At 41.6% G+C, this 11,724-nt stretch overlaps 1 protein-coding gene across 1 annotated transcript; it reads left to right on the top strand.

Moving 5' to 3' along the window:
* The first annotated feature begins 251 nt into the window (after positions 1-251).
* LOC139641675 (salivary gland specific protein SAGSIN1) lies at positions 252-2,276 on the top strand. The gene is made up of 2 exons (XM_071516213.1): positions 252-600; positions 1,142-2,276. The coding sequence occupies exons 1-2, from the start codon at positions 421-423 to the stop codon at positions 1,160-1,162; spliced, it is 201 nt and encodes a 66-aa protein (XP_071372314.1). The 5' UTR covers positions 252-420; the 3' UTR covers positions 1,163-2,276.
* Positions 2,277-11,724: the final 9,448 nt, after the last annotated feature.

Genomic DNA, 11,724 nt, shown 5'->3' with positions numbered 1-11,724 from the left:
AGCTATCTGCCACGCCGCTTTTGCTGGTATGCAGGGGATGCCATTAGACTGTGAAGTTATGGCTCCGGGATTATTTTGATATGAGAACTATAATTTAGTTAGCTAAAACAAATATCATTCTAAAGCGAGAAAGACGGACTCTTTTGAGTGTAACACAGGTTCAGGACATTACGTCACGTCGACGATTCTTCCAACATCCGTGTGTCACAGTGTTATAAATCCTCCCAATGACCATAACGGGAGAAGCTCTGTCGGGGTGGAGTAGCTGCTGCCAAGCCAACTAGCCAAGGCGAAGAACGGAGCTCGGTTTTAGTCAATGATATAAATATGCACTGTCACATATCATTCACCACGTTGCTAGTTGGTTAGCCTTAGTAACACAGTAGTAGCGTTAGTAACCGCCACGACAGACTTCGTCTTATGGCGGGTCTGTCATATTTAGTGTTGCGATTTTCGGGGTCCGCTGGTCGGACTTACGGAGTGTTTTCCAAAGGCTTGACGAGGACTTTGTTGATATTTTTTGATCTCGCATGGCGACTGCGAATCAGATTTCCATATATCTACCTCATCGCGTCGATGATGTTCAACGTGAGATTACAGGTAATTTAGCAAACACTCATCTAGCCTAATGTTGTTTAACATATAACCCATTTCCTACCCTCCCGCAGACACGAGTAAATTAAGCCGGACAACTAATGTTAGCTTGCTAATGTTAACAAGGCAACAGCTGATGGGCAAGGCCGGACTAGGAAGAGGCTGCTGCTGATGATGGCTCAGTGTTAGCTGTAGTTCATGTGCTGTCTGAGGTGATGGCAGTGTGACTGCTGTGCTGTCTGGTCGATGAATGACACGACATCTAGCTGCTTTTTTTTTTTTGCAAGGAAATATTTTGTTGTAAGGGAGCAGAAGAATAACGTCAACTTGACTAACTTTAGCGATTTAAAGTTAGATTAAAATCACACCTTTACAGATAGTAGCGTACTAACATTGTGTGCGTTAAGATCTGCCATGAAGACATGCCTGGCTTATTTTCATGCATATCTTTATTTGGGATTTGCCTAGATAATTATCTTACCCACTCACTCGTTGGCTGCATTGTGTTTTTCAGCCTGACAACCATGTGCTCTTTGTATATTCACAGGTCCATATTGAAATCCACTGAGTCTACAATGCCTGCATTTGGACTCAAGACCTCTATGTGCTATTGTGAGCCTTGTCATTTTGCAGCCCTCTAAAAACAACCAGCTGACACCACACAGAAATGTGGAGGAAGAGGATACTAATTCTAGGAATTGGTATGACGATGCAACAAAGTGACATGGCTGGTGTCTCGTTCACCCCTTGTCACAAGAGCCCAGTGCCTTTGTGGGGAAAGGACGCAGATGATGTCCTCAACATGAGCCGGGGCGAGTAGTGATCTGTGAAGGTGGAGGGAAAGACGCCTCGCGATCACTTTTAACTTGCCGTCAGAGATTCTGGAGCCACTCGTCCTGTCCGCCGAGATCGTGACGGATGAACAGTGGGATTTTACACTGCCTTTTCTGTCTAGACAACAAGGACCGAGGAATGGGTTTGATCATGAAAATGGAATGAATGTTGCTCTGGGACTTCATAGTTACTCTTAATTGTCTGAGTTTTACATGTATGTTTACTAGGCCTCCCATGTAAACATCTCACAGAAAGGAAAAACTGGAACCATGTCATGTTGCTCTAGTTTAAAACATAAATATCTACACTGCATGACACAAACAAGCATGTTTTCTGTTCTCAGTGATTTGGGCACATTATCTGTGACCTTTATAAATGGTTATCAAGGAGGGTTGGCAGTATAAGAGGCAGATTAAATGTTGATGTTAACCATGAGAAAATAGCAATGGTCTTCCAGCGGTTGGCCTACATTAGGAAATAACCTAGTTTTATTGTATAATACAGTACAACTACCTTTATGGAGTTTCCACAAATGCTCTACTGGAAATGTGCGTGAAGAGAGGCCTTTGCCCTCAATACTTGTCTGTCAGTATGTGTTGTGCAGTCACAAAAGGAATCACTGCATGTCTTCTTTGTGTTCTTACACAGGTTGTCACACTCACTTTTGTGTATCTGCATATCAGTTGCACTAGAAAGGTGGCATTAGAGAAATGCTACCTTCAAAATGATTTGTTTTTGTTTGCTACATTTTGTTCCATGTTTCTATTTCTGTGATATATTTGTGGGGTTTTGAAGTTACTGAATTAAGGGTACGGATAATTGAACTTGGGAACTAATAAATTTATGAAATAACCCATCTCAGTCTTTTCTCTATTGGGGACTCTATTGGGGAACAGTTGAATTATTTTTACCCTCTGGATTCATTGGGACACAAATTATACACACAGTTACTGCTTAGAATTACTTGTTTATTTTTATTTGGATAATTACATTAAATGATAAATTAGTGTTCACATTTTCCAGGTTTGCTAAAGTGACATCGGAAGTTATGAGAGAGCTTGTTTATCCTTTTGGTTTCGTATAGTCATTTGGCATTTTTTTTCAGGGATGCTTTGAAGTACATGAGGTGCCTTGGAGAACCCAAAGCTGTCTTTAACTACCTAATTGTTCCTTACAGAACGTCTTGGGTGGTGGGCTTCTTGTAAGTGCCCCTGCAGTGCTTTTTGTGTGATTCAGGGACATTAGGGCACCTTTATAGATCCAATAGGTTTCTATAAGAACCTGTTCAAATGTGACTTGTACATACCAGCATGCTTTGCAACTTTTAAAACAGTGGAATATTTTGATTATTTGTATGACTGTACAGGAGTAGAGGTTTCACACTCGTAGCCTCAATACAAACAATTTATTATAGCCAATGTTTCGACAAAAGCCTTAGTTGCGCAAATACCCTGAAGAAGACTTTTGCACCTTTCAGCACCTCTCCAGTACTGGTGTGCATCATCATCAATACTGGTGTAACATTGTTTTTTGTTCAAAGGCCTGCTTTGCTTCTCATGTCTCAGTGAAAAATGTGCGTGCATTTGAATTGACAATATCAGGGACACCTAGCCTCCCAAGCAAGATCATTACAGCTTTGGCAATGTGTCAGACATACTAAAGCAGAATTTCCATGATATTTAATATGATAATTTCTAGCCTCTCCATTGGTCTCAACAACAAAAGGCTAATGGGGTGGCTGACCTTTCTGGCTTGAAATATCCCTCTCAGCAGTGCAAAAACTGAACTGTATCAACAATCTGAGGCTAAAGATATGGACGACCCTGCTTGCTTAAAGTGGCCCGCTCAGCAGAAAACAAACTGTATCGGAAAATAGTTAGCTTCATTATATATAACAACTACACCAAGGGCTGAGAACCATGTATGATTACCCTCTTCTGCTACCATAGCTATAAAATCATATGATATATAACTTCTGCCATACGGTTGACCCCAAATGGAGTTCTGTACCAAAGTTTCTTCCTCTCATTTTCCTCATCTACCACGTCTTCCCATGGCACGATGCATACAATTATATCCTTGATTATTACCATGTAATTCAGTATGCTTCCTTTAGAAGCCTAGAGCCTAAATGCCCTTCCACAAATGAAGAACCACTAAAGATTCTTTGAGGGAATTTTTCTATTCGCATTGTGGCACAAAGCAAACATTTTCAAATGAACTTGAGAGTATTCATCTATGAATTGTTTATATGGTGGATCAACTGATTTGATTACATCTGCTTCTGCTTCCAAGCCCCACTTTGGTGAGTTCAGCCTGACGGGATGTTTTGCAAAGACGAACAATGATGACATGCCTAAAGATGGAGCTGAAGCACCTGACCCTCAGACATTGTACTGATACTGTCCTAGAAGGCGGTTCAGCTGTAGTTCCAGATTTGTCCACACGGGGGAAGCAGGCCATCGCAGTACACAGATCCTCCTTCCCATCTGTTGAAATCAGGCATCATCAGCTGTCAGGCCCTTTGAAGAGGATATGGGCTGACGCGGGGGAATTACAGCGGTAATGAATGTGCAATGAAAATGCATGTATAACACAAGAATGTCTGTCTAGTGTATCACCAATCCAGTAAATGTAAAGCAAAGTTGCTATATGGTATGTTGCTGTACTGCTAATTCTGCTGTCTCGTTTTTCCTGGTTTTTAGTGTCATTTTTTACTCCCCCACATCGATTTAAATGGGTTGCAGTTGACATGTTTTACAATTTTACATGGATTTTACTGCAAGTCATAAAGTTTAAATGGCTACTCCTAGAAGTGAAGTGTAGACTTAACACTCTTTTATTCATTTGCATCTGTTTTGTCTTTTGTCTCCAAACAAAACAAAAACCAACAACTTTGTGATCCATGTCTGTTTTGTAGGAGAGGGTGAGTATTTGTAGTCAGGCCTATTTGGCACTTCTCTTGGGTGTGCACTTCTTTTAAGTAGATTTGCAAACTGCTGACACCCTCTCTCAGCACGAAATGTCCCCAGCAAACTTCCCAACCAGTCAATCCAATGCCAGGCTCCTGTGTAAAATCATCAGGGGTTGCCAAGGCAACTGCAAATTCTCCATGTGACAAACCTTCCTGCCCGCCCCCCCTTCCCGGAAAAAGAGGATTTATTTCTGTGGGATTTGCCACAGGAAAATATTTTAATAGGGTTAACATAGAGGACTGGCAGAAACAGAGAGAGATCTATAGATGAAGGATAAGTCGGGTTATCTTTACCCTGTTGTCTGCCAACCACCATTTGTACCCTCAGAAAAAAAGGGTGATGTAGAATAAAGATTATGCCACAGTGTTTTAGCCTTTGGCATTTATGGCAGCAGCAGCTCGCATGTGTTTTATTTGATGGTGTGTGAAAGAGTGATAATCATATTGCAATATGGCAGGGATTCAATTAAACCTGCAATGCAGTATACTTGATGTATATATAACTCCCTTGCATACACATTATTCTGAAAGTTTTAACAATTTATCTGTGTGGAATGTTGCATGTGGTTAATTTGGCTTCATTTGACTGTGAATTTCACTATTTGAACCAGTCCATTAATGATATTACCTCTATCCAGGTTGGATTAAAGACCAGACTTCTAGGCCACAAAAATAGTATGTGGACTGTACTCATCTGAATGTGTGTGCAAGTACAGATGAGCGCTTCTGTGTTTAATGTTGTGTTTTAAACTCCATGTAAGATGAGGGAAACTGCCTGTCTTTTATTATTGATGGTAAACAGCGGAGTCTGGCTGAGTCTTTTTTCCAAAGCTTAAACATTGTTTTAAAAACATTGTCAAATCGAAATTCTCAAACCTCATAAACCTGATAATGAAGGATCTTCTGGCAGACTCAATATTGAGCTGTCTTTGCTTTGTTTAGTCAAGAAAGTTGAGTTGATTTTTCTTCTGCTTCTTCTTTTTCTGCCATAAAATGATCTGAAGCTCATAGACTGTAAATCCCAGAGCTACCAAATTTGGTGGATAGGTTTCAAATCTCTCCCACTATAGGCCAAATAAAAAAATTGTACCAATCAGCCAGATGGTGGCGCTATAACAAGCTACTTTACATTTAGCCAATGACTCCTCAGGTTCGTTGGCTCAAGACAAATCCATTGCACATCCTGGTTTTCATTTTGGCCATGACAGTTTTTCCACCATTCTGAAATTTATGCAAAAGCATTTCTCACAAAGTTGGTCCAATCGGCATGAAATTTTGCGCTCAGCATACATGGACTTCCTACATTACAGCTATTAAACAATATTTTGAAAATTGTTTGAAAGTGTTTGGCTGTGACAAGTTGACACCAAAGATGTACAGAGGCATATTATTTATTTGCTAAAAGCTAGAGCAACAAAACTTATGATAGATTAATTAAATTAATTAAATTCATGTTTGGGGTGGGGCTCAAAGTGTGTCAGACCATATGGTCGTGCTCCATATTACCACCATCAAATCAGTCTTGTAAAAACACCACCAATTTTTACACGTTGCATATTTCAGCTGCCTACATCACGGCTATTCTGGTGAATTTTAGCACAAATGAAGCTGACAGCAAAGATGTGCAAACCTAAAGATTTAGTGCCAGAGCAATAAAACGTCCCATACGAATTTGCAAAGGGATTCCAAAGTGTGTCACATTGCATTTGCTCTATAATGTTGTTTTGAGGACAAATTTGCAGTTCTGCAGATTGCGATATCTCAGGTATCAGTGTGTGTGTGTGTGTGTGTGTGTGTGTGTGTGTTTGGCCCATGGACTTGGACCTCTTGATGGCCACTTGTGGTTATATTTTTTCTTTGCTCTCTCTTTCTTTTTTTTGAGTTTGATTATATTTTCCTTCTGTGCATTGTTGTGTGATGTTTGTCTTGATGCTGCTTATCTGGCCAGCTCTCCCTTGACAAAGAGATTTTTCATCTCAGTAGGACTACCTGTGTAAATAAAGGATAAAAAAAAGAAATAATAAACCTTGTGTAAGCTAGAATTTACTTGGTTATTGGTGTAAGTGTAAACCTCTTTATTTAAAGACTGTGCATCCTAGAACACAAACTGGGATCTGAGGGAGAGACAGAGACAGACCTGTTTTCCCCTCTCATGAGTCTCTGACTGTTGTTTATTTGTTATTTGCTTAACAAACAGCATCAGACCATTTCCAGTATTGGGACATGATGTCCATCAGCATGACTGGCAGCCAGTCATGTGCATTTCTAAATGACACACATTAATATTCCAAGTCCATGCATAGAGAATGGATTACTACTGCTAAATGTAATCAAACATTAATCCACTTTATTTCAGCTCTGATGCATTAGTCTTTAAACTGTGATTGCGTATGATCCCTGCCTCAGTATGAGCTTAAAGTGGATGCTGCAGTTTGAAACTGCTTTTGCAGCAGGGAAAGTTAATGTGAATATAGGTCCTCTTTATGGTTATTTAAATAGACCGGATCTAGACCTTCAATTTACATACTGTTAACCGGGAAGGAGAGGCATATGCAAAGCGTTAACAAGGATGAGATCAGGTGCTGAGATGCGCTCCAAGCTGACCTCGAAACTGAATCAAAGGAGTGGGGGAGGAGAAGAGGGGGGAGCAGGAGAGAGAGAGCGAGAAATGAGGAGGAGGAGGAGGAGGAGGGAGATTTGTGGTGTTATATTTACTCTAGCCAACATGTGGGACTGAAATAGGTCATACAAGCAAAAGAGCATTCAAATCTGCACCTATTTTATAAGGTGTTAGTATGATGACCTTTTTCTGTTTTCATGATATGAGGTTTTATTGTGCACTGTGCACAACAGCAAAAAGCAGCAAGAATAACTGTTCCATTTGATTTATTGGCATTATGCATTACAATGATTAGAATGGTAAATAAGATTTACGCTGGACTATCACAAAAACTGAAAATATTACCCCTGTTGTGTGAGGAGAAATGTTTTGTAGTAGCTCCGATATAATACATACAATAATTCATACAGTAATACAAACAAATATGAATACATAATACCAATATGAATTCAATGTAGAATAACAGCTTTTGGCCTCACAGCTTAAATTCATATACTGCAGATAGGTATTAAAGGATCATAGTTCAGCTGGTGACGTTTGGTGGGACGATCATGTGATCACGGGACGATCATGTTAGTATCTCATGTGATTGTCTGATCCTCTATCCTGCGTTCCCCTGCTCTCCCATGGGCCATCATACAGTGTCCAGATTGCACAGAATCTGTCTATTGATAATCATTCACATGGATTAGGTAATTTTCCTTTCATTTCATGATGGAAGAGCCAGAATATAACAGAATGACATGCTATGTGTATTGTTTGTATGGGATTGTAAAACCTTTGTAAAGCTAGAGAATGCAATATGATCAGAAGGGAAATTCCTGGGGTGAGGAGGTTCTAGTTGACACCTGGTTATGTAAGAGGAATCTAGATCACACACACACACACACGGCTTTACTTACCGGCACGTTCTTGGACATACACTGCTGCCTTTGTGCACAGCAGACAGAGTCCAAATAAAGACTCCACTCATATGGGGCCTTGGATCTAACAAATCCGATCAAATTTGCCCTCCAATCTGATGGCGGCAGGAAAGAGGTGGCGGAGATGTGGAGTTGGATATCAAACCAAAGTGAGGGAGGAAATCCTGCTGCGCTCTGCTTCCTGTGACCTCTGTCACACACACACACACCCACACACACACAACCACTCCCGAAGATTGACCCCCACAACAGGAAGGATGTGTCACAACCCCCAGATCTGAAAGCCCCCTCCCCCTGCTCTTTGCGCCCGGTTTGAGGTACAAACACATTCGGGGAAGATGGACTGGGAACTCCCCAGCATCACAGAAGGGAAGAAATGTCACCTCCTACTCCACCCAAGTTCTACTGCAATATCCCACATGCGGTCATCATTATTATGCATTATTATCGAAGCGGGAAAATGCATCATGCCACCTCTTCTGTTCCTCAACTCAATAAATACAGTACAGCATGCTCCAAAAACGAATAAGTTCGCTATTATGTTGTTTCTCCATCTAAGAGACATCATCAGTAAACCCCAATTTCCTCCCAAACATTCTGTTGGCTGGATCTGTCTGGACAGGAGCTTTTCTCACTGGCCCCTAAATTCCCTTCGATGTTCACGGGGCAAAGTGGAGGGGGAGGGCGAACGCTTAAGGGGGTCAATGCTATGGAATGTGATTCCACTTGATTACACTATGAAGTGAGTGATTTTTTTTGGGGGGGTGGGGGTGGGTGAAGGTAGAGGATGAGGGGGTAGGGATGGGATGCTTATTTGGTTGTGTGTGTGTGTGTGTGTGTGTGTGTGTGTGTGTGTGTGTGTGTGTGGGGGCGGGGGGGGGGGGTCAGCAGCTTTGAGGGAAGAGGTAATCAGCCCCTGGGCATTGCCGTGGAGACTGGAGCATATGAAGTGGTGCGTCTCTCTCTCTCTCACTGCTCAATCAGGTCACGTGAAGTCGGTCAGGAGTCCCACAGACGTTTCCTATGATGGTCGGCCTAATCTGCCAGACGTGTGCCTCCCTGGGGGTATTATGCACCCACAGCGGCACACGGGAGAGAGAGAGAGAGAGAGAGAGAGAAAGAGAGAGAAAGAGAGAGAGATAGACCCAGACAGCCCCACACATGTTCGCTTTAAATCAGACTTTTTGTTTGGATGACATTGTGGCCTTCGCTCTATGGCTTGGGGTGGGATGGGTGTCATATTTATGCTTACTACTATATGTTTGGTTTATAGTTGACTCCAACACACTCTACACTGAGCCAAACATATATTTAGTTTAGTTTGGAGTTCGAAATACTGCGACCGCATGCTTACATTCCCTCTCATCACTGAGGATATCTGGGCCACACTGAGAGGTTTCTGTTATGACTGTGACTCATAAACACATTAGCATGACATTTATGTGGAGTACAACATTGTGTGTGTGTTTGTGTGTGTGACAGAGAGAAAGAAATTTAATTGCTTTTTTTTTTTTGCAACTTACTCTGACTTTCAATTAGGATTCTGTGCTTGACCGGGTCCAGCATTGACAGAAATGGACAGTAACCCTGTATTTGTCTAACTGTATTCCCTAAGCTACCACCAAGATTATGCATATGACCTATTTTCTACTTGTTGTAGCACAGAAAATATTCAAATCATGGCTTGCTGTGTGTGCTAACTGCTTTGCCTCTATCCACCTCCTATGTAAAACTCCTAACTAGTGAAACTGAAGAGAGGAAAACTCTTAAGAAAACAGAGAGGTTCCTGCGCTGGATGGGCCTTCTGGGGCCCAAACAGGAACCCCCCCCCACCCACCCACCCACTCAAACTGTACCCTACTTACCTCCCACTGAACACTCTCCCTATTTCCCTGCGCTCTCTCTTTTCCAGTCACCACCGGATTGAAACTCCCCCAGAAATCTGACACACACATTTTCACACTCTCTCAGGACCTTCTCCTCTTTCTCTTCACTGTGTTAAGCGACAGGAATTAAGTTCCTTTTAAAACACGCAGTTAGGTCATCACAACCTACGCCCATATGCCACAGTGCAGAGAAAACAAACAGACTGTCTGGATATTCATAGCCAACTAGCTGGATCCTGGCTGATATATTCGCAGCCACCCCCTACCTTGAGGCCGTGCGTTTATCCAGGTGTAACTTTAGGGGCGTGAGTGTGTGTGCTGGGGGGGGCGCATGCTGTAGGTCCCCAGTTTCTCTTGCTGCGATGTGAGAGGTCGTCATCCGGCACCAGACCGCACCAGACTGGATCACTCTGGATCCAGTGGGTTCTGTTGATTGTGTAATAGCCTACTGGGGCCCTGCTGATGTGAACTGGCAGAAAATGACTCACTCAGTGTCTGTGTATGCCATATTTCCATTGATTTTTTTTTTTTTTTGAAGATGGCAAAAGTGAACCTAATCTGAAGAAGGCATTCTGTTTCAGTGTACAGTGGAGAAAAATCAGGAAAGTACATGCGATATACTGTAGCAGGATGGGAGTTGGAGGTGAACCAACAACATTGCATTGAGCCTCCAGTATGCCCCCTACTGCAGTGTAATGATAATGTGCATTATGAATAATAATACTGTTCAGTTTTGAAGTAAGAGTATAAAAAGAGATATAAAATCTACAGTGTTAGCCATCAAATCTAATCTGATATGATAAAGGAGGCAAAACATCTACCCCTACTTCTTATGCCCAGACAAACAAATGCATTGTGAAGTTGCAGCCTTGTGATGTGGATGCTTTGTCTTCTTGCTCCAAAGCCGCAGCTGTATTGGAGAGTGTTGGGAGAACTGTTCATGTTATGTCTGGAATATGTCTCTTTGTTTAAAACAGAGGATTGAGAATGAAACATTTGTCCAATGGAGACGCCTACGGATAAACAAATCAATGAATACATTAAAACATCTGTTCATTCTTGACCATTGGAGTAATGTGCACAGGAAGTGAGACCCCCTCCTTCTCTGCGGAGGCAGGAATGCTATAATTGAAACCGCGTGTGTTGTAGAAATAAGCTCTGCAAGTGTGTGTGTGTGTGTGTGTGTGTGTGTCTGTGTGTCTGTGTGTGTGTCTTCTCCATTCCACTACCTACTCACTAATCTGCTGGCTCTCTCTGCTTATGTAAGAGTCTTGTCCAGAAGTCCTCATGAACAAGGATGGCAATTATACCTTTGTACAGCCATGTTTTACTTCATCTGAAATTACTCTTTAATGTTGGACTCTTTTGATTGGTTGGTAGTTGGATTTCCACAATTCACAATTTCTTACAAACATTTTTTGATTAATTCTATAAATCATTTTTGGACAGTTGGGACAGATTGGCACTCACAAACCATATTGACTACACTATAGTTTACTTTCCAGCAGTAGGGAGACCTTTGACCCATCCTTGTACCAATACAGACAGCTGGTGGGATTCAAGTCACTGTACCAATTAACATTGCAACAGATGTGAATCAAACCTGCTGGAGAGGCCAGCCACAGTGTCTGTAACATAGGCTACTTTATGATGCGCATGGTGCAGAGTGGCTCTCTGTATATTGCTGCAATTAGGCTACTAAGCTCAGCCCTTTGTTTAAATACACTTAGTTGTATTCAGAAACGGTTGTGGAGGTACCAGATCTTGGTATTTGCTAGCAATTAATGTAAACACCCAAATAAAAAAGAAATATAGTAATCCTACAATAGTAGTATAGTATGAACTATGTAGAATATGTCCTATGAATATTGTAGTGACCTTAAGATTAAGTAA

Source organism: Centroberyx affinis, unplaced genomic scaffold (genome assembly GCF_046629955.1).
Source record: "Centroberyx affinis isolate AG114_WGS23_722 - 3 ecotype Tasmania unplaced genomic scaffold, CSIRO-AGI_Caff_v1 ptg000395l_1, whole genome shotgun sequence".
Taxonomy (NCBI): domain Eukaryota; kingdom Metazoa; phylum Chordata; class Actinopteri; order Beryciformes; family Berycidae; genus Centroberyx; species Centroberyx affinis.
This window is presented reverse-complemented; position numbering and strand designations above follow the sequence as displayed.